A 25,394-nucleotide genomic window follows, 5' to 3' on the forward strand; every position below is an offset into this window, starting at 1 on the left:
TTGCTCGCACACGCTTTTTCAGTTCTGCCCACAAATTGAGGTCATGGCTTTGTGATGGCCACTCCAATACTTTGACTTTGTTGTCCTTAAGCAATTTTGCCACAACTTTGAAAGTATGCTTGGGGTCATTGCCCATTTGGAAGACCCATTTGCGACCAAGCTTTAACTTCCGACTGATGCCCTTGAGATGTTGCTTCAATATATCCACGTAATTTTCCTACCTCATGATGCCATCTATTTTGTGAAGTGGACCAGTCCCTCCTGCAGTAAAGCACCCCCACAACATGATGCTCCCAAGGATGAACCAGACTTGTGGAGGTCTACAGACTTGTGGAGGTCTTGGCTGATTTCTTTTGATTTTTCCATGATGTCAAGCAAACAGGCACTGAGTTTGAAGGTAGGCCTTGAAATACATCCACAGGTACACCTTCAATTGACTCAAATTATGTCAATTAGCCTATCAGAAGCTTGTAAAGCCATGACATCATTTTCGGGATATATATATATATATATGTGTGTATATATGTGTATATATATATGTGGGTATATATATATGTGTGTATGTGTATATATATATATATAGATATATATATACACATATATATATATATATGTACATTTACATTTAAGTCATTTAGCAGACGCTCTTATCCGACTTACAAATTGGTGCATTCACCTTATGATATCCAGTGGAACAACCACTTTACAATAGTGCATCTAAATCTTTTAAGGGGGGGGTTAGAAGGATTACTTTATCCTATCCTAGGTATTCCTTAAAGAGGTGGGGTTTCAGGTGTCTCCGGAAGGTGGTGATTGACTCCGCTGTCCTGGCGTCGTGAGGGAGCTTGTTCCACCATTGGGGTGCCAGAGCAGCGAACAGTTTTGACTGGGCTGAGCGGGAACTGTGCTTCCTCAGAAGTAGGGGGGCCAGCAGGCCAGAGGTGGATGAACGCAGTGCCCTTGTTTGGGTGTAGGGCCTGATCAGAGCCTGAAGGTATGGAGGTGCCGTTCCCTTCACAGCTCCGTAGGCAATCACCATGGTCTTGTAGCGGATGCGAGCTTCAACTGGAAGCCAGTGGAGAGAGCGGAGGAGCGGGGTGACGTGAGAGAACTTGGGAAGGTTGAACACCAGACGGGCTGCGGCGTTCTGGATGAGTTGTAGGGGTTTAATGGCACAGGCAGGGAGCCCAGCCAACAGCGAGTTGCAGTAATCCAGACGGGAGATGACAAGTGCCTGGATTAGGACCTGCGCCGCTTCCTGTGTGAGGCAGGGTCGTACTCTGCGAATGTTGTAGAGCATGAACCTACAGGATCGGGTCACCGCCTTGATGTTAGTGGAGAACGACAGGGTGTTGTCCAGGATCACGCCAAGGTTCTTAGCACTCTGGGAGGAGGACACAAGGGAGTTGTCAACCGTGATGGCGAGATCATGGAACGGGCAGTCCTTCCCCGGGAGGAAGAGCAGCTCCGTCTTGCCGAGGTTCAGCTTGAGGTGGTGATCCGTCATCCACACTGATATGTCTGACAGACATGCAGAGATGCGATTCGCCGCCTGGTTATCAGAAGGGGGAAAGGAGAAGATTAATTGTGTGTCGTCTGCATAGCAATGATAGGAGAGACCATGTGAGGATATGACAGAGCCAAGTGACTTGGTGTATAGCGAGAATAGGAGAGGGCCTAGAACAGAGCCCTGGGGGACACCAGTGGTGAGAGCGCATGGTGCGGAGACAGATTCTCGCCACGCCACCTGGTAGGAGCGACCTGTCAGGTAGGACGCAATCCAAGCGTGGGCCGCGCCGGAGATGCCCAACTCTGAGAGGGTGGAGAGGAGGATCTGATGGTTCACAGTATCAAAGGCAGCAGATAGGTCTAGAAGGATGAGAGCAGAGGAGAGAGAGTTAGCTTTAGCAGTGCGGAGAGCCTCCGTGACACAGAGAAGAGCAGTCTCAGTTGAATGCCCAGTCTTGAAACCTGACTGATTAGGATCAAGAAGGTCATTCTGAGAGGGATAGCAGGAGAGCTGGCCAGGGACGGCACGTTCAAGAGTTTTGGAGAGAAAAGAAAGAAGGGATACTGGTCTGTAGTTGTTGACATCGGAGGGATCGAGTGTAGGTTTTTTCAGAAGGGGTGCAACTCTCGCTCTCTTGAAGACGGAAGGGACGTAGCCAGCGGTCAAGGATGAGTTGATGAGCGAGGTGAGGAAGGGGAGAAGGTCTCCGGAAATGGTCTGGAGAAGAGAGGAGGGGATAGGGTCAAGTGGGCAGGTTGTTGGGCGGCCGGCCGTCACAAGACGCGAGATTTCATCTGGAGAGAGAGGGGAGAAAGAGGTCAAAGCACAGGGTAGGGCAGTGTGAGCAGGACCAGCGGTGTCGTTTGACTTAGCAAACGAGGATCGGATATCGTCAACCTTCTTTTCAAAATGGTTGACGAAGTCATCCGCAGAGAGGGAGGAGGGGGGGAGGAGGATTCAGGAGGGAGGAGAAGGTAGCAAAGAGCTTCCTAGGGTTAGAGGCAGATGCTTGGAATTTAGAGTGGTAGAAAATGGCTTTAGCAGCAGAGACAGAAGAGGAGAATGTAGAGAGGAGGGAGTGAAAGGATGCCAGGTCCGCAGGGAGGCGAGTTTTCCTCCATTTCCGCTCGGCTGCCCGGAGCCCTGTTCTGTGAGCTCGTAGTGAGTCGTCGAGCCACGGAGCAGGAGGGGAGGACCGAGCCGGCCTGGAGGATAGGGGACAGAGAAAATCAAAGGATGCAGAAAGGGAGGAGAGGAGGGTTGAGGAGGCAGAATCAGGAGATAGGTTGGAGAAGGTTTGAGCAGAGGGAAGAGATGATAGGATGGAAGAGGAGAGAGTAGCGGGAGAGAGAGAGCGAAGGTTGGGACGGCGCAATACCATCCGAGTAGGGGCAGAGTGAGAAGTGTTGGATGAGAGCAAGAGGGAAAAGGATACAAGGTAGTGGTCGGAGATTTGGAGGGGAGTTGCAATGAGATTAGTGGAAGAACAGCATCTAGTAAAGATGAGGTCAAGCGTATTGCCTGCCTTGTGAGTAGGGGGGGAAGGTGAGAGGGTGAGGTCAAAAGAGGAGAGGAGTGGAAAGAAGGAGGCAGAGAGGAATGAGTCAAAGGTAGACGTGGGGAGGTTAAAGTCACCCAGAACTGTGAGAGGTGAGCCATCCTCAGGAAAGGAACTTATCAAGGCGTCAAGCTCATTGATGAACTCTCCAAGGGAACCTGGAGGGCGATAAATGATAAGGATGTTAAGCTTGAAAGGGCTGGTAACTGTGACAGCATGGAATTCAAATGAGGAGATAGACAGATGGGTCAGGGGAGAAAGAGAGAATGTCCACTTGGGAGAGATGAGGATTCCAGTGCCATCACCCCGCTGGCTCGATGCTCTAGGGGTATGCGAGAACACGTGGGCAGACGAGGAGAGAGCAGTAGGAGTAGCAGTGTTATCTGTGGTAATCCATGTTTCCGTCAGCGCCAGGAAGTCTAGGGACTGGAGGGTAGCATAGGCTGAGATGAACTCAGCCTTGTTGGCTGCAGACCGGCAGTTCCAGAGGCTGCCGGAGACCTGGTACTCCACGTGGGTCGTGCGCGCTGGGACCACCAGGTTAGAGTGGCAGCGGCCACGCGGTGTGAAGCGTTTGTATGGCCTGTGCAGAGAGGAGAGAACAGGGATAGACAGACACATAGTTGACAAGCTACAGAAGTGTTGTTTCTTGTATTATTGTCTCTTGTGTCTTTAGAGAACTGTTTCACTTTGATATCCTTTTTCTTCTGTCCTGATTTTCTCTTTCTTTTCTTCTGTTAACTAGATATTCTTTGTTGTTCTTCGTTAGCTAGCTAGCTTCTTCCAAAAGAGTCCCTAGCAACTGCTTAGCAACTGGTAAACAATTCAGCTAGCTAAGATAACTACAATTTTATGAAAAATAGTTATTTTTCAAAAGCCTATCTTCTTTGTTTGTTGCTTGTTTTTTCTCCTATTCAGTCTTGCAGTTTTCTTTTGCTTTTTTCCGATGTACTTCACTCTAAAAACCATGTAAATTTCAATATTTGTAGGAGCTCATTTTTCAGCTGCTGCTGCTCAAATTGGAGTTCCGGAACCTATATGTGTGTATATATATATATATATGTATGTATGTATGTATGTATGTATGTATGTATGTATGTATGTATGTATGTATGTATGTATGTATGTATGTATGTATGTATGTATATTTTATGTATGTGTATATATATATATATATATATATATATATATATATATATATATATATATATATATATATATATATATACATATACACATACACATACACACACACACACAGTTGAAGTCGGAAGTATGTATGTGTATGTGTATATGTATATATATATATATATATATATATATATACACATACATAAAATATATACATACATACATACATACATACATACATACATACATACATACATACATACATACATACATACATACATACATATGGAGGTAGCAACTTTTAAGTCTATCAAAAGTGTGCAAGTTTCCATTTGGTGTCCATTAGACCTATGGATTCTTTTTTGATCAGCATCAATTAGATTGAGCTATAAAATCCCCACTTTATTCTTGGAAAAGCTTGGATCTGCACTATGCAGCTGATGCAAGAGCACATTTTTCACTGGCTCTCTACTGGTTTCAAAAACAATGATTGATAGTCAACTTAACTTCTTGAATTCAACCATTATTGTGTTCAAATACACATTTAGATTTATTTTCAATAATAAGTGATATCTGTATCGCCGTAGACTAAACCACTGCTGTCATCCTTACCTCCAAGCGTTTATTCAAGTTGGATAATCTTTGGATGCCTACAGCAGTTGCACCATTGGAAGACATAGCTTGGACTGTAGCCTACAAAAGCCTATTCCTGCTCTTTTCCTGCGATCCATCAAACACATTTGGTGTGTCATCATAGTGGTCTCTGACTTGTGGTCAGACTCGCTCAGGTGGAACAAACCTAAATTTGCGCCTTTTTTCAATCCTGATTTGAATGTCATTGAGAAAACAGAGAAGTGTCAAATATTATTTTTTCGCAAACATCCTTTCTGAATTTAAAAGTAATCCTCGAAGTAATCATCTAGTTTTTCAAAAGTATCTGTAATCTGAATACAATCTTTTTGCTGGTAACGTTAAGGATTACAGTTACCGGTTTTTGTAATCCCTTACATGTAACGGATGACATGTAATTACATGTCATCCGTTACTCCCCAACCCTGTTGATGGGTTAGAATCGATTTTCCCACTCTGCAACACTAACTTGACTAAATTCAAAAGAGCAATTCTTCTCTTTAATTGTTACTGTATATCTTTTATACACAAATATGATGGTTCTACTAGTGTAATTGTCATTGAAATGATTGGCAATATCTGAAGGTTTTGTTATAAAGGATCCCATCAACTTTTCTACCCATAATATAATTGAATGTACTCCAAAGTTCTTTTCCATTGTGTTTTGTCGTTTATCTTGGTTTGGTAATATAATTTCATATTTTTGTTAAATTTAGTCACAAAATGTCTCAACGGACAGTAAAATGTCTCAATTGATTGTTTGCCAACTCTTTTACATAATTTCTTCAAACCATACAATTTTTCAATTAATTTTCAATCCAGGGGGCTCAAACATTTCTCTTAACAGGTGCATGCTTGTCAACAATTGGCATTACTAATTTTATTAAAACTTCCAGTGCTGTATCTGGATTCAATTCCTCGAAAAACATCAGACCAACATACATTTTTTACATCTTCAACAAAAGAGTCCTGAGAGAACATTTTGTAAGATCTCTTATAAATTACTTTAGGCCCAACCTTTAGCACTTTGGCTTTCCTTGTTATTGCCACAATGTTCACAATGGTCACTATGTGTGTGTGTGTGTGCGTGCGTGTGTTTTTAAACTTTCTTTCCATTGAACATGCCATACAAATAAAGGCATTTTAATTCATTTTATGAAGAGTACCTTGGTCCTCCTTTCTTTTTGGTGCGTGTGTGACGTTGGGCTGAAGCTACTGACTCAGAAGCTTGGCTCTCTCACTCCTCCCAAGCTTTTGGGAGGGAGCGTGGACATTGAGCTTGTCGTAGCAGATGTAGGAAATGTCCTCACGCTCTATGGCAGCTGGGATAGGTTAGCTGGGATAGGTTATTTCTGCCTCTTGCACACATCTTCAGTCCTCTTTGAGGAAGATGTTGGTTCCTCTCAAGTTTTTGGCAATCTCCAGAACAGCCATTTTGTCCTCGAACCTTAGGAACTTGACCACTATCGGCCTGAGTCTGTCACATTTGGTCACACAAAGGTAACCTACTGGTCACAGTAAAAAGGTCTGTTTTGATTGATGTTTGATTTGTTGACTAGCTATGTGAATTCAGTGACGGTGACTTTCAAGGGCCTTATCTGAGGAAATCTTGGATCAGCTAAAAGATTTTACACCGATTTTTTTTTTTTTAATATACAGTTGAAGTCGGAAGTTTTACATACACTTACGTAGCTAAACTAAGGATTTCAGTAGGATCATACATTTTATTAACGCAACTATTATTAGCGTACTGCAGCAATATTATGCCTACTATATAGACACCATTGGAGGCTGCTCAGGGGAGGACGGCTCATAATAATGGCTGGACTTGTTTCAATTTTACCTTTATTTAACTAGACAAGTCAGTTAAGAGCAAATTCTTGTTTACAATAGCGGCCTAGCCCAGCCAAACCCTAACAATGCTGGGCCAATTGTGCACAGCCCTATGGGACTCCCAATCACAGCCAGTTGTGATACAGCCTGGAATCAAACCACGGTCTGTAGTGACGCCTCTAGCACTGAGATGCGGTAGTGCCTTAGACCGCTGCACCACTCGGGAGCCCCTGGAATGGTGTTGAATGGCTGGAATGTTATCATACGCATCACTCCATTCCAGCCATTATTATGAGCCAACCTCCCCTTAGCAGCCTCCACTGACAGACACAGAGAGGGAGTTGACTATTCTCATAACTGGGTCGTTCCACAAAAATAGTTCCTTTTGCGTCCCTTTTGATATTTTAATTAGAAGTTGTCCACCAATATTGAATTTCAAAGGCTTGTTATAATAAATGAAGTTATAATAAATGAAGTGCCCTATAATATGGACCACACTGAGTGTTTTTTTATATGAGTAAAGGCTTGCTAAAATTCAACATTTTGACATGTCACTCCGTCAACCCTTGTATCACTTTAGGAAGATTTTAACCCACTTAATCCCCAAATGTATCCAAGTTCACCCTCATCGTGAAGCCCTAGTTATTTTTGTTGCTTTGACAAAGTCATTTCTGAAGATAATTATTTATTGAATGTGATTAATGATTCATTTACGTCTGTCCCTCATTTTAAGGTCAACCCTGTTACGTGAACTGAGCTATCATTTTAATATGGTGAAACTATTCCTTTTAAAATATTTTAACATCTAATAGTAAAATCATAGAGGAGAAGCAGGTCAGCTGGTTCTACTCTTTTTGGACATTTTCTGGTGTTTTGTGGTGGGAAACTGAGTGGGTCGATTATCAAATGTCAACCCTGTTACCCATAGATAGACAGGCTGGAATTGTTTTTATAATTTCACATTTTTTGCGAAGCTTGATTCAATTGCCACTCTGTCGTACACAGCAAGCTTCCATTCCCCCTGTCACAAGTAGATTTATGGCTGATTTACGAAGAAATCGTCAACCCTGTTACTTTATTTGGCACTTAATAGGCACATTACTATGGTCATTTTTTAAAATTATTTAACCTCTTATGAAGTTGAACATGTGCTCTTTATGACAGAATGTTAAAATGAAGTGTTTTCAACCAGGCACTGAAAAGGAACACTGACTCACCCTGTATTCTGGTAAGAACTAGTCTACAGGCTGCACCTACAAAATGATGCACTCTGGCAGGAGAGCTCTAGAACCTTTTACAGACCTCCTCTTCTATCTCGTGGTGATTGTTCTGAATTGCAGGCAAAGTTTTTTTCTATGTAAAATAATAGTGTTTGAGTGTGCTTTAATGTACTGTTAAAACCATGCATCAAACTTTACACACAAACTACTTAAAGTTGCCCATGATTATTACAACGATACATTTTTGGGTCTCATTTTATATGGATCGTCCGGATTTTCCATCTGTAGATGGTCATACTATCAACAAACTACACGTTGCTAAGCAACTGCTTGCTAAGGTGACGGCTAGGTTTTGAATTAGGGTAAGGGTTAATGTTTAGGGTTAGGGTAAGGGTTAATGTTTAGGGTTAGGGTAAGGGTTAATGTTTAGGGTTAGGGTAAGGGTTAATGTTTAGGGTTAGGATAAGGGTTAATGTTTAGGGTAAGGGTTAATGTTTAGGGTTAGGGTAAGGGTTAATGTTTAGGGTAAGGGTTAATGTTTAGGGTAAGGGTTAATGTTTCTGGTTAGGATAAGGGTTAATGTTTATGGTTAGGATAAGGGTTAATGTTTAGGGTTAGGGTAAGGGTTAATGTTTAGGGTTAGGATAAGTGTTAAGTTTAGGGTTAGAGCTAGGGTTAGTACATAGTTAGTTGAAATGTTACTGATAGTCTGTTGAGGATGTACAGATGGACTATCCAAATAAAGTGTTACCCATTTTTGTGGTCATATGACTCCCACTACTTGACTAACATGTGAGTCACGTGTAGGCAACGTGACAAATTCTTTGACAGTGAAAACACTCTGAAAAGCTTCTCAAATGATTGGCTGAAAATGTTACGCAATCACTGCTTGTTTTGTTAGCAGTTCAACAAATCAATCTCAAGATCAGTCTGTCTGTCAGGTGACAGGTCAGAGATAAACATGGCTTATAAAAGGCTATATTTTCCTGTGTCTCCCTCTGCACACTCACTCACAAACACACACACATACACACAGAGTAGTTAAACAAGACAACATTGCAATATGAGTGCATCAGCCATCTTTATTCACCGTTTCTTACATGCTACACCACCTAACAGTCGACAGTCAGAATGAACGTGCTCTGTACAAAGCATCAGGTGTTCAAGGTGACAGTTGTCTTCCCCTAGAGCCCTTCATTAAGTACAGAATGGATTCAAACAATCGTTCAATCTTTTCTGTTTACCCACCTCTCATTCTAGATGGTTTCTTTTGCTAGTTGAAAAGTGTTCCCGATATTTTGCTAGTTGAAAAGTGTTCACTCTTTTGTTTTGCTAGTTCACAAAGAATGCATTATACATATGTGTGCAACATTGCCAAACTAAAATAACTCAGTGACGGTAACTAAACACACGTCCTCACAGCTGTAAGCAATGGATACTGACGTTTTGAAAGCTTTATCTACGAAAAACACTACTGCTCTAAAACACCTGAGAGTTAATTCAATTGCAAAAACAAAATGTTAGTGAGACCCCCAATTTTTTGAGGCCTAACAACAAAAAAATCTGAACTATCAATAATGTATTTTAACCAAATTGGTTTTGCTAACGCTGAGTATAACAACTTTGGTTCAGATCTCTCTCTCCCAGCCATCATGCCAGTTTGTTCAGCATAGGCAACTACTACTACATACTCCTTCCGAAGCTCTCGATATTTAGAACTTTAGTGGGTGGTCATATTATAAGTCCCTCCCTTTCCCCTCTCTCCAGCCGGACGTCAGACAGATGCCACTAGAGCGTAGTTTCTGCGCCTGCCTTCATTGTGGATGGAGGGAGCAAAACGGAGCAGGAGAAACGTTAACATAATCACCCCACACACTCCTGGGAGGGTGACACCAACGCACTGACAGAGAAAGAGATGGTGGAGGACACCTACCTTGCTGTCTTACCATCGCTATGGTCACATCTCAAATGCCATCCTTTTCCCCATATCGTAATGGGTTTAGGCTTGGCATTCACCTACCACACCCAATGGGTGTCCTACCATCTCTCTCTGTCAGGTGTGGCTTCACGATCCCAGGGTAATACTAGTTGGTAAGATGTTATAAGAGCGCTTCGCCCCGGTGTTTGTCTAACAGATGTTAATCTGAGGCCTATAAGGTATAGCAAGGTAACTGTCACAGAGCCATGGCCCTGCTTACAGCTGCCCTCACCCTCAGCTCTCAACACCCAGGGGTCAGGCTCACATGACTGGCTGAGGCTGCTGTCAGTCAGCGGGGGACGAGCGTCACTGTCAGGTCTCCCTGAGGCCCATCAGTCCCTGTCACTGTCAGGAGGCGGGCAGCGCCTCATCACAGTGTCAGAGTCCGATTGGCTCGTTGCTCTCCCCATCGCCAAACAGCCTCCGTCAGTGTCAGCATCAGCTGGCCTTGGATGAGGGACTTAGATCAGACCCCTCCTTCCACTGTCAGCTGTGCTCCGCCTTTCACCTCGACATCCCTTTCACTCAGGGATTCTGCATAATATGGCCTCGCTGGCCTTCCTGGGGCATCTGGCCCAGTTGCACCGCCTGCTGACCCATATGCTCCTGACCAACGTGCAACTGGCCCTGGGCCTGGCCGTGTTGGAGCCCCTCAGTGTCATGTTGGTGCTGCTGCTGCCGCTCTGCCCCATGATCACGACCGTGACCGCGCCCCATCCCCCTCTCACCATGGTGATCGTGACCATGGCGGTTGCCATTGTGACCATGGCGGTTGTCATTGTGACCGTGGCCATGGTGATGATGGCCGTGTCCACCATGAGTTGTCTCCCTTCCGGTGACTGGCTTCTCCTCTCCCTCAGGCTTCGCCTCTACTGTCCTGTTGCACTCTGCTGGGATCTCCTGGCTCTGTGTGGGGGAAAAGAGGAGGGGTCTCGGTTTGTTTTCCATAACTCAGAGCTAATTCTCACATACAAACACAGACACGCCCAGTGTGTGTGTGTGTGTGTGTGTCTGTGTCTGTGTGTGTGTGTGTGTGTGTGTACCTCATACGAGCAGTCACCACAGATGCGTGTGCAGTATGTCTTCTTGATGGCGTTCTCTACATAGGGAGTACCCAGGATGGAGTAGGGCAGGGAGATATGGTAGGTCAGACGACCACACCTGGGCAAGAGAGAGAGAGAGAAGAGAGAGAGAAGGATAATTGTTAGGGGAACAGACAGCATGATGAGCATGGTTTGTATTTCTGAGTAGACTGACCGCAGACAGACAGAGAGACCACAGTCTGGAGCTGACCTGTCATAGACGAGGAAGTCATCCTTCTCTCCAGCCAGGGTCTGCCACACGTCGTCCTGTTTGGGCTGTTGTTTGTATAGCGTGATGTTCTCAGACAGTTTCTGCCTCAGCAGGGTGTGTAGGCGCTGGGCCTGCTCCCCCTGGTGGTTCACCACCATATAGGTCACATTCTCCAGACCCTGACCCTCCAGCTTCAGGCGCAGCCCATCCAATCTGCTCAGAGGAACACAACAGGGAAGTGAAACATGAGGATAAGGAGAGATGGTCAAAAGAAATCACGAAATAACAAAAAGAACAGGCATAACAACAACCACACTCCACTATGGGTAGGAAAGTGGCTGAGGGTCCAAAATGGAACGGAGCCCTATCTGGTCCACTTACAAGGATGCCTGCACCAAGCAGAACAATCAGCTGGCCTGGAGGAGGGCCACCACCGTGACCTGGCCCATGACCTCCTTCATAGGCTCCACCTCCCCAATGCTCCAACCAGGTGGCGGCTTACAGCGGGTCCCCTCCCCCTCACTCTCTGTTCCGCCCCCAGGGAGCAGGCAGAGAGCCAGGAGCAGGCTTAGTCCCGCCCACATCACGGTGCTGCACCGCAGGCTTGATCTGCTGAGGGGGTGCATGAGATATATATATATATAAAGCGATAAAGCAAGTCAGGTAAGAGTCTGCTCAGGTAATGAGGACAGGGTTTGTAGAGTAGTTCAATGCTATGTCACAATTTTCTATCTGTGTCCCAATACTGTGCCTGGTAGTAGATAGTTGGACACAAGATAGTTAAAGATCAACTCAATTTTGGCTTGTGTCCCAATCTTCCTAAATTTCGTCTCTTTCCCTCAGTCATTCCCTTATCAGACTTATTAATTAAAAGCAATGCTGCCTGGAAATCAGTTCTTTATCAATGGCATTAAAAAAGAGACAAAGAAAGGGATACATTTTTTGAAGTATTTATTTGCTGTCATGAAAGAAATGAGGAATTAGTATGAAATGTTTTACATTTCTCGACTTTTATTATAGGGATAGATATTGTTGTTTTTGTTCATTTAGAAATTCTATTGCACAACCAAAGGCGTACTGATGAACGGCAGAAAAATAAAGGTTCGGTGTGGGTGGTTAAGTGCAGAAAGTTCTCTCTTTCTCTCTCTGCATATTCATATTTTAGAAACACACAATTGCCAATCAACTGGAAATGATCAAATACAGCGTATATGCCATATGGAGACAACACAAGCAAAATAACAAAGCTAAAGGAATAGCAAAACACTTTGTCTCAATTTGTTCAAGTGATCGGGCATCACAGGTTATATACATCAAAAAGAGAATTACGCTCTGTCTTATCAACATGCACAAAAAGTTAGGAAATTATTTTGCGGTCACTTACTGTCTAGTAAAAAGTCCCTCAGTCAGCTCAGCTCGGTCTAGCAGTAGCTTCTGGAAGAACAACAACCCTCAACTCTCTCTGCTCCCCCTTTTATGCTAGCAGTGTTGTTTTCCTGCCTGCCTGAAAGGAGGACAAAGTTCAACAAGGGGTCTGTGCAGATTCCTGCACGACAGCAGTTTAATAAGTCACTCTTTTGTAATACCATCATACTGTAGTTAGTAGTTAATAGTTTATGGTCATCACATTTTAACTGAAAAGTGTTTATGAAGGGAGTACACAGAACACATGGAAAGTAATCTCGGGCCACCAGCCAGCTCTCTGTCTGTTGAATGTTCTGGTTTCACAGCGCCTCCGAACCGGACTTGATTGGAAGTCAAGTTAAAGCACGAGCAATTCGAGCGTGTGAAAGGGTTACATGGAAAGAAAGTGAACTCTCTCATGGACAGCTTTATAGTTGTCTGTTGTCTGCCATTGCACTAGGAAAATAAAGACACGACTAAAACGTAATTGCCCAATATTTTCCCCTTAATTCGATTTTTTCACTACTGCATGATCACCTCTGTCTCATTCATTGGCCTGAAACAGAATGGTTAAACAGAACATTCTGACTCTTTTTTTCTCTTAAGGGGAAAAGTGAAAAAAGGGAGTGAGGGGAGGGAGTGGGGGTTGGCCAGTGTCCAGCACGTTACGCAGGCCAACACAAATACATTGGCTGATTGCCTAACTGGACACAGACACAAAACAGAGAACTCTAACACAGAGGAGAAAGAGTTTGTTTGTGTGTGTGTGTGTGTGTGTGTGTGTGTGTGTGTGTGTGTGTGTGTGTGTGTGTGTGTGTGTGTGTGTGTGTGTTTGTATGTGTGTGTGTTTGTATGTGTATTAAAGTGAGGGGAGTACACCGGTAACATGGAAAGTAACATGCATGGACTTGCTGCCCGTGAAGGCTACACTGTGTTGTAAATAAATGCAAGACAAACCCCAAAGTTGTCCTATGAGCTGTCTGGCAGCATGCACAGAGAAAGGCAATGATGAAGAGGTTTTAGTAACCAAAAGGCTTATCACAGTGACCTAAAAATAATAATTTCTGTAGTGTTTGAGAGATAAGTAGCATATTATTACACACACCTGGTTAAAATAGTATGCACATGTTCAGTGCGTGATATTGGAAATATGTATCTGATTGGATGCGTATAGTTTTATTGGTAGGCCCTCATTGGTTGTTTGCCAAGGTATTCTAGTGTGCTTCCTTTGAGCAGGTTCAGATGGATTCAGCTTGAAACCGGCTATGTTGTACCCGCTGTCATGTTGGAAATAAACCTCTTTGGGACGTTAATGCTTTATACTGTTGAGTTTCTCTTTGCAATAACTAAAAATAACCCTGCTTCCTTTAACCACTTAACTGAGGAACTCAATTTAACCTTGCGTAATACTCTAGATGCAGTCGCACCCCTTAAAACAAAAAACATTTGTCATAAGAAACTAGCTCCCTGGTATACACAAAATACCCGAGCTCTGAAGCAAGCTTCCAGAAAATTGGAACGGAAATGGCGCCACACCAAACTGGAAGTCTTCCGACTAGCTTGGAAAGACATTACCGATCCTATCAACTTAATTGAGGAAAATAAGAACAATCCTAAATGTATTTTTGATACTGTTGCAAAGTTAACTAAAAAGCAGCATTCCCCAAGAGAGGATGGCTTTCACTTCAGCAGTGATAAATTCATGAACTTCTTTGACAAAAAGATCATGATCATTAGAAAGCAAATTACGGACTCCTCTTTAAATCTGTGCATTCCTCCAAAGCTCAGTTGTCCTGAGTCTGCACAACACTGCCAGGACCTAGGATCAAGGGAGATACTCAAGGTTTTTAATACTATATCTCTTGACACATTGATGAAAATAATCATGGCCTCTAAACCGTCAAGCTGCAAACTAGACCCTATTCCAACTAAACTACTGAAAGAGCTGCTTCCTGTGCTTGGCCCTCCTATTTTGAACATAATAAATGACTCTCTATCCAACGGATGTGTACCAAACTCACGAAAAGTGGAAGTAATAGCCTCTCCTGAAAGAGCCAAACCTTGACCCAGAAAATATTTAAAAAATATCAGCCTATATCGAATCTCCCATTCCTCTCAAAAACTTTTGAAAAAGCTGTTGCGCTGCAACTCACTGCCTTCCTGAAGACAAACAATGTATACGAAACGCTTCAGTCTGGTTTTAGACCCCATCATAGCACTGAGACTGCACTTGTGAAGGTGGTAAATGACATTTTAATGGCGTCAGACCGAGGCTCTGCATCTGTCCTCGTGCTCCTAGACTTTAGTGCTGCTTTTGATACCATCGATCACCACATTCTTTTGGAGAGATTGGAAACCCAAATTGGTCAAGACGGACAACTTCTGGCCTGGTTTAGATCTTATCTGTCAGAAAGATATCAGTTTGTGTCTGTAGATGGTTTGTCCTCTGACAAATCAACTGTAAATTTCGGTGTTCCTCAAGGCTCCGTTTTAGGACCACTATTGTTTTCACTATATATTTTACCTCTTGGTGATGTCATTCGGAAACATAATGTTAACTTTCACTGCTATGCCGACGACACACAGCTGTACGTTTTGATGCCCCAAAATTGCCCTCCCTGGAAGCCTGTGTTTCAGATATAAGGAAGTGGATGGCGGCAAATGTTCTACTTTTAAACTCGGACATAATAGAGATGCTAGTTCTAGGTTCCAAGAAACAAAGAGATCTTCTGTTGAATCTGACAATTAATCTTGATGGCTGTACAGTTGTCTCAAATAAAACTGGGAAGGACCTCGGCGTTACTCTGGACCCTGATCACTCTTTTGACGAACATATCAAGACTGTTTCAAGGACAGCTTTTTTACATCTACGTAACATTGCAAAAATCAGAAACTTTAGACTACTGCAATGCTCTACTTTCCGGCTACCCGGATAAAGCACTAAATAAACTTCAGTTAGTGCTAAACACAGCTGCTAGAATTTTGACTACAACCAAAAAATTTGATCATATTACTCCAGTGCTAGCCTCTCTACACTGGCTTCCTGTTAAGGCTAGGGCTGATTTCAAAGTTTTACTGCTAACCTACAAAGCATTACATGGGCTTGCTCCTACCTATCTTTCCGATTTGGTCCTGCCGTACATACCTACATGTACACTACGGTCACAAGACCCAGGCCTTCTTACTGTCCCTAGAATTTCCAAGCAAACAACTGGAGGCAGGGCTTTCTCCTATAGAACAACATTTTTATGGAATGGTCTGCCTATCCATGTGAGAGATGCAGACTCGGTCTCGACCTTTAAGTCTTTATTGAAGACTCATCTCTTCAGTAGGTCCTATGACTGAGTGTAGTCTGGCCCTATTACAGGGGCTGAGTCACTGGCTTACTGGTGCTCTTCCATGCCGTCCCTAGGAGGGGTGTGCGACTTGAGTGGGTTGAGTCACTGACGTGATCTTCCTGTCCGGGTTGGCGCCCCCCCTTGGGTTCGATCTTCATGAGCTATACTCGGCCTTGTCTCAGGATTGTAAGTTGGTGGTTGAAGATATCACTCTAGTGGTGTGGGGGCTGTGCTTTGGCAAAGTGGGTGGGGTTATATCCTTCCTGTTTGGCCCTGTCCGGAGGTATCGTCAGACGGGGCCACAGTGTCTCCTGACCCCTCCTGTCTCAGCCTCCAGTATTTATGCTGCAATAGTTTGTGTCGGGGGGTTAGGGTCAGTCTGTTATATCTGGAGTATTTCTCATGTCTTATCCGGTGTACTGTGTGAATTTAAGTATGCTCTCTCGGAGGAGGACCTGAGCCCTAGGACCATGCCTCAGGACTACCTGGCCCGATGACTCCTTGCTGTCCCCAGTCCACCTGGCTGCTGCTTCAGTTTCAACTGTTTTGCCTGCGGCTATGGAACCCTGACCTGTTCACCGGACATGCTACCTTGTCCCAGACCTGCTGTTTTCAACTCTCTAGAGACAGCAGGAGCGGTAGAGATACTCTGAATGATCGGCTATGAAAAGCCAACTGACATTTACTCATGAGGTGCTGACCTGTTGCACCCTCTACACTGTGATTATTATTTGACCCTGCTGGTCATCTATGAACATTTGAACATCTTGGCCAGGTTCTGTTATAATCTCCACCCGGCACAGCCAGAAGAGGACTGGCCACACCTCATAGCTTGGTTCCTCTCTAGGTTTCTTCCTAGGTTCCGGCCTTTCTTGGGAGTTTTTCCTAGCCACTGTGCTTCTACACCTGCATTGCTTGCTGTTTGGGGTTTTAGGCTGGGTTTCTGTATAGCACTTTGTGACATCAGCTGATGTAAGAAGGGCTTCATAAATTTGATTGATTGATTGATTAGCACCAGGGCAACGCACACCAGCGAGAGAGTGAACAAGAATGTCATTGCAACAGAGATGAGCATTGCGTCGCACTCAAGCGCCAGAGTGATGAGCATTACATCTCAAATGAGAGCCAGACGTCTGATAAAAGGGACATCAGCCATTTTCCTCACTGAATATGAGTTGGGTAACGTAAATGGAACTGAACAGTTTACATTAGATACAGGTAAAGACATGACTAAACCATACTATGGGTACGTAAGGATAGATGATGTGAGACTCAAAATGGAAGTTGATACAGGTGCAGCAGTTTCTGTGATATCAGAGAGGTTGTACAACCGCACATTGAAAAAGGCAAAATTGAGCCCTGCAAACTGTTAAAAAAAACATACCGTAAACAGTCACTAGTTCTAAGAGGGAAAATCTCAGTCAAAGTCAAGTGTAATGGGAGCACAAAAATGATAGACTTGCTGGTGGTCAAAGGAAATGGTCCTGCCCTGCTGAGTAGAGACTGGATCAGTCAGCTGAAGCTAGACTGGTCATGTGTACTTGGACTTGTTCACAAAGCTGACAGGGGGGTGAGAAGTTCACAAAGCTGGATTTTTCATCAGGCATACCAGCAAGTACAGTTAGCTCTAAGCACTATCTCACCATTAATATGCATAAGGGGTTGTTTAAGGTCAACAAGCTTCCTTATGGTGTTGCCTGTGCGCCAGCTATTTTTCAGAAAATGATGGATCAGATACTACAAGGGAGAGATGGGGTAATCTGCTATATTGATGATATACTTATCACAGTGCGTGACACAGAAGAGCACATGAGAAATCTTGAAGTGCTAAAAAGACAAAGTGCAATCAAGGAGAAATGTTATTTCTTCCAGAACAGCATAGCCTATCTAGGTCATGTGATAGATGCAGAGGGAATACACCCCATGAAACAGAAAACTGAACCTATTGAGAAGGCTCCCATTCCTACAAACACCACTGAGCTCAGGTCTTTTCTTTCGTTACTTAACTATTCTGGCAAATTCATTCAAAATCTATCTGTCATAGTTAAGCCTATGACCGCTCTACTGCAGAAAGATGTCAATTGGAAATGGTCACAGAAAAGCCAAAGTGCTTTTGAGGAAGCTAAGAGACATCTACTTAGTTCACTACAACCTGGAGCTACCGCTCATACTAGCCTGTGATGCTTCACTGGTAGGTCTTCTGGATGAGCATTTTCTTGTTTGCTTATGGCTGTTTAGAGTTGGTTGAGTGCGGTCTTAGTGCCAGCATCGGTCTGTGGTGGTAAATAGATGGCTACAAATAATATAAACTCAGCAAAAAAAGAAACGTCCTCTCACTGTCAACTGCGTTTATTTTCAGCAAACTTAACATGTGTAAATATTTGTATGAACATAACAAGATTCAACAACTGAGACAAACTGAACAAGTTCCACAGACATGTGACTAACAGAAGGAAGGGAGGAAGGGTACCACATGAGGGAGGATGCCTTCCCTGTAATGCACAGCGTTGAGATTGCCTGCAATGACAACAAGCTCAGTCCGATGATGCTGTGACACACCGCCCAAGACCATCGATCCCGCTCCTCCACCTCCAAATCGATCCCGCTCCAAAGTACAGGCCTCGGTGTAATGCTCATTCCTTCGACGATAAATGCGAATCCGACCATCACCGCTGGTGAGACAAAACTGCGACTCGTCAGTGAAGATAACTTTTTGTCAGTCCTGTCTGGTCCAGCAACGGTGGGTTTGTGCCCATAGGCGACGTTGTTGCCAGTGATGTCTGGTGAGGACCTTCCTTACAACAGGCCTACAAGCCCTCAGTCCAGCCTATTGCAGACAGTCTGAGCACTGATGGAGGGATTGTGCGTTCCTGGTGTAACTCGGGCAGTTGTTGTTGCCATCCTGTACCTGTACCGCAAGTGTGATGTTCGGATGAACCGATCCTGTGCAGGTGTTGTTACACGTGGTCTGCCACTGCGAGGATGATCAGGTGTCCGTCCTGTCTCCCTGTAGCGCTGTCTTAGGCGTCTCACAGTACGGACATTGCAATTTATTGCCCTGGCCACATCTGCAGTCCTCATGCCTCCTTGCAGCATGCCTAAGACACGTTCACGCAGATGAGCACTGACCCTGGGCATCTTTATTTTTGTGTTTTTCAGAGTCAGTAGAAAGGCCTCTTTAGTGTCCTAAATGTTCTTAACTGTGACCTTAATTGCCTACTGTCTGTAAACTGTTGTCTTAATGACCGTTCCACAGGTGCACGTTCATTAATTGTTTATGGTTCATTGAACAAGCATGGGAAATAGTGTTTAAACCCTTTACAATGATCTGTGAAGTTATTTGGATTTTAACAAATTCTTTGAAAGACAGGGTCCTGAAAAAGGGACGTTTCTTTTTTTGCTGAGTTTAGATGAGAACTCTTGGTAGATAGTGTGGTCTACAGCTTATCATAAGATACTCTACCTCAGGCGAGCAATATCTCGAGACTTATTTAATAATAGATAGCATGCACCAGCTGTTATTGACAAATAGACACACCCCCACCTCTCGTCTTACCAGACGTAGCTTCTTCTCTGTTCTGCCGTGGCATGGAAAATCCTACCAGCTCTATATTATCTGTGTCATCGTTCAGCCATGACTCGGTGAACCATAAGATATTACAGTTTTTAATGTCCCGTTGGTAGGATAATCGTAGGTCATCAATTTTATTTTCCAATGATGGCACGTTAGCCAGTAGAACAGACGGCAGTGGGAGTTTAGTCGCTCGTCTACGGATTCTCAGAAGGCATCCCGACCCGCGCCCACTTTTCCTCTGTCTTCACACAATGAACGGGGATTTGGGCCTGTTCCTGTAAAGCAGTATATCCCTCTCGTTTGACTCGTTAAAGTAAAAAGCTTCTTCCAGGTCGAGGTTGAATACTTGCTGTTCTGATGTCCAGAAGCTATTTTTGGTCATAAGAGATGGTGGCAGCAACATTATGTACAAAATAAGTTACAAACAATGCAAAAAAAAAAAAAAATTGCACAGTTGGTTAGGAGCATGTAAAACGTCAGCCATTCTCTTCGGTGCCCTCTTACTAATTCATCATTTCAAACCCTTCCTTCTGGGTTTTACAATCTAAAATACACACATAAACAAGGTATCTATAGATTCAGGTGACTAAATCTCTCAATGTTTAACCATTGTTTACATAGCTCTTACCACATTCTGTTTGCAGTGACAGTCCCGGAGACTTGTCAAAACATGTTTAACTTGCCAAACAAAAACAACCTTCAAATCTCATGTTCCATACCACCTAGAAACCATATTGACTTTCACAAGGAAAAGAGAGACCAAACATAACAGTTTCACACTAACCTTGATAAGAATGAGATTGGGGCAAGGTTAGCCCAAGCTACATTCTAGTGGCTCTCCAAATTTAGAATGATAGAACCAGCGTGAAGCACTAAGCACTGTCACTCAAATTTAAGACCCTCAACTGAGTATACACCAACACTGGCAGAATGCACATTTACATTGAACTTATTTTTCTCGCATTAACTTCATCATGGCCCCCATTTGTGGTAATGACAGATTGGTATCTCAATGAATTCTTAGTCTAAATTACTATACATTTCACAGTGTGCAGACCTCCACAATCAACCTGATACCCCAAATATTTTTTGGGGGAATAAGCTAAATCAATTACGGGCACAGTTGACCCCCCTGTTTCCCTGTACCTCAGATCTTATTTCAATTTTAAACATTTCAAACATTGTGTATGAGGTTTACATTGGGTTTTTCAGTACAATTCTTATCAAGAGAATTGACGTGTGCAACCAACACTGATAATAAAATCTTCCAAAAATAAATTCCACAAATTAACAAGGCACACCTGTTAATTGAAATGCATTCCAGGTGACTACCTCATGAAGCTGGTTGAGAGAATGTCAAGAGTGTGCAAAGCTGTCATCAAGGTAAAGGGTGGCTACTTTGAAGAATCTCAAATATATTTTGATTTGTTTAACACTTTTTGGGTTACTACATGATTCCATGTGTGTTATTTCATAGATTTGATATCTTCACTATTATTCCACAATGTAGAAAATAGTAAAAATAAAGAAAAACCCTTGAATGAGTAGGTGTGTCCACACTTTTGACTGGTACTGTAACTTTGTATAGACTCTTTGTGCAAAATGTTTGAAGAAAAGTGTAGCTAGCTCAAATTCTGACTGTAGCATCAATCGAAACTGGACGTTCTAAATAAGCATTCTAATCACAAGGGTTTGAACGTACGCTGCGGGGAGCACTGTAGAATGATCACACCCATTTGTTTGTACGTGCGAAAAGGGTAACCACTAACAAATATTCATTAACAAGTGGGTTGTGTGTCGGGTGCTGGCATGTAAAACACCAGAGAGAGAGGGACCCTCTCTCTCTCTCTCTCTCTCTGCTCTTCAGTAACAACCAAAGGAATGCCTTTGCAGCCAAAACTATAACACCCAAACAGCTAATATTGGAACAATATTTCTAAGATAGGAATGTTAAGAATGGTCAGTGGGAATAATCATGTCATATTGCTTTTCATTTTGTGAGGTTATTAAAAACTGTATGAACCAAATACTGTAACTTAGGAAGGAAACCCCCTTTGGCTTTCAAGTTTCCATCCAATATGATGTTAATGTAATATGAAGAAAGATTCAACTATTTTTGTCATGATATGAATGTGATTTTGGTTTTCTAAAGAGAATGTTTTTTCATGTCCGTTGCACATCAACTAAGCCACGCCCCGAATGAGGCCAGAAGAGCGTGTTAGTGTGACGGAACCACCCTTTCCAACCAGAGTGCTTAAAAAGACTCGCTAAGAATTAACATCTTCAGACCAGCAGACGTGAAGTGTTAGCTAAATATTACAAATGGTTGAAACTCCCAGACCAGAAAGCGTGCAGCTGTGGCTACCTAAACATTAGGTGAAGATGATAACCTCACTAAACCAAAACCTTGACTGTCTGCAGTTGTGCATGTAAAGGGGTCTAGAACTTTGACTACCTACCCACGGAAGAAAAGAGGCGAGAAGCTCACCTCAGACTATCACTGGTGCAGCATTGATGGCACGGACAACTAAGGACATTGTGACCTCTGGTGGACAACCAGAGCCTTACACCCATCAAGCCCTTCCCATGGAAGGATTGATTGGTAGCAACAGAGAGACGAACAAAGACATCTATACATAAATACATTACATTTCTTACCCAGACAGGCGGTGGTTCATGTGCAAGGTATATGATTAATGTGAGAATAGTTATACAATGTATACACGATAAATGTCCCTTTATCTCTTTCCCCACCTGCTCTCCATTGTGTAACAAGCCGTCATATCTTATCAGTCCACCAGGGACTTTTGTCTCATGTAAGTGTGTATGTGTATTCTGTTTTATTATTTAGTTAGTAAATAAATAATGAAATGAAATGCATTTACTGGAAGAACTGTGCAGATGCAAAGTTTGATAACAGAATTACAGTAAAATCTCAGTTTCTCATGCAACCATGTTTTCCCAAAACTTAAATAATCTGCTCCGAATTAAGATTCAAAGATGTCTGTAGAGAAAATGGGGTGTCAGCTTTGACATGACGCCTTGAGTTTCAAAAAAAAGATTTTGGTGAAGTGGATTTACATACGGTAACGGAATTACGGAAACGGAATTACATCGTGGGTCCCTGATCATTTTGGAATGGCAGAATCAGCCAATCAGCCCCTTTTTTGTTCAATGCTACGTGCCATTCCATAATGGCTGTTGTGGCTACTGCTTGCTAGCATGAGGATGAAAACTGCAGTTTTCCAGAAAAGCTAGCAGTCATTCAATCTCCTTGTGTAACGGTTGGGATAATGGAACAATTCGGAGTACAACGCATTTCTCATCCCTGTATGGGTACCTTTTTCTCTTGCCGCCTCCGCTGTGTCTTAATCTACCCAGGAAACCTGTCCGACCCTAGTCCAGCTGTAACCAATCTGCTGGTTAACATTGCTTGAGAGATACACCAGCTGTGTTCTCTATGACAAGACAATTCTGAAATCGTTCTGGTGACCTTCACCAGAAATATCTGGATGCGCTAAAACAATTGATTACTGGACTCCTTTGTGGACACTCTTCTAAGACGCTGCCAAAGCTTGCAGAGAACACCGGAGGTGTGGCTGAAAAAGCGATCATGTATGTTCTCAGAAGTGTCGATGCTAGGATTCTGGATTATCATGCACTACATTGTGCCATTGTGGCACATGTGAACCAGAGCCCTAAGTACTTTATTTTCTACACTAATCAGAACTTAAGACATTTGATGTATTAGTAGTTTATTTAATTATTTTTAAATTAAAATGTCACATTAAAAGGTGTTTTAAAAATTCCTGTGGATTCATTACCGTCTACATTAGTGGCCATTTTGAATTCAGCTTCCTGGTGAAAATATTTAATCAGTTCCTATTTTATCTGTCAGATACCAGCTTTTATGGCAGCCATTTTATTTAACTTGCTTCCAGGTTAAGTTTGAATGGTTTTGACCTGGTGATTTACAGCTATGACCAGAAGTGACTTTTTTTATTGCAGGTTAGGAGAACTTACCCAGCAGGTTAGGAGAATTAACATAGCTGGTTAGGAGAGTTAGGTTAATGTTAAGATTAAGGAAAGGGTTAGCTAAAAGGCTCTCCTAACCGGCTACGAAAAGTCACTTTCAGTCAGATGTACTCTATCTAGTCACAACCAATTTGTTACAAACCTAAGGAATGTTTGTACCAAATGTAATGCTTCTATCCACAACCTGCCCAGGGACTGCAGTTTAAAAATTTGCCAGCTGGCTGAAACCAGCACTTTTACTGAAACGTTGATTAATATGCACTGTCCCTGTAAAAATAAAATAAAATAAAAAAATGCTAAGGCCCCGGACCAGCTTGTAGTCCTAAAAAACTGAAATTAGTAAGCATTTTCTGCCTCTGGCTCATTGGCCATTGCTAAGGGCAGGTTGGCATTTATTGTCACAAATCTTGCCCTGGAGGCAGCTCTGCGAGTGGTCTCTAGCTGGCACAGCCACAAAGTCATAAAATATGATTTTAAACCTAACCTTAACCACACTGCTAACCCTAATGCCTAAACCTAACCTTCAATTATGACCAAAATTTTTAAGATAACCAATTTTGACAGCCCTGGAGTTGCCCTGGAGTTGGAGTTGCCTTGGAGTTCTGGCTCCAGGGCAAGATTCATGACAATAAACATCAACCTGCTTTAAGCAGGAAATTCATGGGGAAAGAACGTTTTTTTGGGATATACTGCACACCAAAAATAATGTGAGATTAACACAGGCTTAGGAGATCTTATACGTTTTGTTCTATGAGAATATCATTCTGTTAACATGATTATGAAGCCTTTATGTGCTTATTTTGATGACATAAATGCTTAACAAATTGACAAAAAGTGATGTTAGCCGATGAAGATTCTCATACAGTAGAACAAACATAAGATAACATATCCTAAGCCTGTGTTTACAACATACGCTATTTTCAGCATTTATACCAAAAACCATACAAAAAAACATGAATTTCCCCATAAGCTTTGGCCAACGAGCCATGGCGGAGTTAGCCTCCATTAGTGCCTACAAAAAGACACCATTACTATTCCTCGCTACAAAGCTCATCAGCTTGTAGCCCTAAAAACAGAAATTAGTTAACATTTTCCACTTCTGGTTCAATGGGGAAATAATTTGAGTTTTGGGATATACACAGAAAACAAGGTCTGAGGTTAACACAGGTTTAGGTGATCTACGTTTTATTCTATGATATAATAGGGTAACGTGGGGTAACTAGCCCCCCCCCCCGAGGAGCAGAGAAACACAGCAGGCAGAGGTGAGGACAAATCCAGAACATTTACTGCCGCTTAAACAGCAAAAACAACAACACACTGCCGCATGAATCACTAAACAAATGTCATGACGTTGGCCTGTGGGTAAGGTTTATGACCCCCCATAAATACCTTTCTCCCTTCCCCTCTCTCTCTGACCCTACTGAAGGACTCTAGAATAGCCCTTGTTAAATATAGAGAGTCTGGGAACATCAAACAAGTGGGGGGAAAGGAACCATATTTCGGTAATAGAACCAGTTGGAAATATACCAGGTACTTAATGAGTATGGATGTCAGTTCGGTTGTCATCTGAGACATTATGACTGATGACAGGACGACATAAACTGTACCTGGGAAAGTCTACACATTCTAGTTATCAGATTCACATGGAATTGTTGTGCAATTTAAATGTTTGATATTGAAACTGTTTGTTAGGAGATTAAATGCAATTTTAGCTTCCAATTGAGAGAATTGGGTTTTCATAAGGAAAGAGTCCTACTCAATCAGTGGCCCGCCCCTGTGAAAAGACATGGGTTATAAACGATGAAACACACCCTCCTCCCCTCTCCACTATATAAGCCAGTGACGAAAATGAAACCAGCCTGTTCCGGGTACGTGAGGTCTGCAGCCTCT

The 25,394-nt window shown here is 42.9% G+C and overlaps 1 protein-coding gene across 3 annotated transcripts; it reads right to left on the reverse strand.

Moving 5' to 3' along the window:
- Nucleotides 1-8,944: 8,944 nt before the first annotated feature.
- selenop (selenoprotein P) lies at nucleotides 8,945-12,671 on the reverse strand. Of its 3 annotated transcripts, none has more exons than XM_014171135.2 (5): nucleotides 12,538-12,671; nucleotides 11,535-11,765; nucleotides 11,154-11,366; nucleotides 10,904-11,021; nucleotides 8,945-10,766 (listed from the first exon to the last, which is right to left on the reverse strand). In XM_014171135.2, exons 2-5 carry the CDS (start codon nucleotides 11,735-11,737, stop codon nucleotides 10,095-10,097), a joined length of 1,206 nt encoding a protein of 401 aa, XP_014026610.1. In that variant the 5' UTR covers nucleotides 11,738-11,765; nucleotides 12,538-12,671; the 3' UTR covers nucleotides 8,945-10,094. The 3 variants fall into 3 exon arrangements, with proteins under 3 accessions (XP_014026610.1, XP_014026611.1, XP_045563030.1); XM_014171136.2 differs by having other exon boundaries at nucleotides 11,535-11,762; nucleotides 12,538-12,650; XM_045707074.1 differs by lacking the exon at nucleotides 12,538-12,671 and having other exon boundaries at nucleotides 11,535-11,781.
- Between the last annotated feature and the right edge of the window lie 12,723 nt (nucleotides 12,672-25,394).

The sequence above is a fragment of the Salmo salar genome, chromosome ssa24 (genome assembly GCF_905237065.1).
Source record: "Salmo salar chromosome ssa24, Ssal_v3.1, whole genome shotgun sequence".
Classification (NCBI taxonomy): Eukaryota; Metazoa; Chordata; class Actinopteri; order Salmoniformes; family Salmonidae; genus Salmo; species Salmo salar.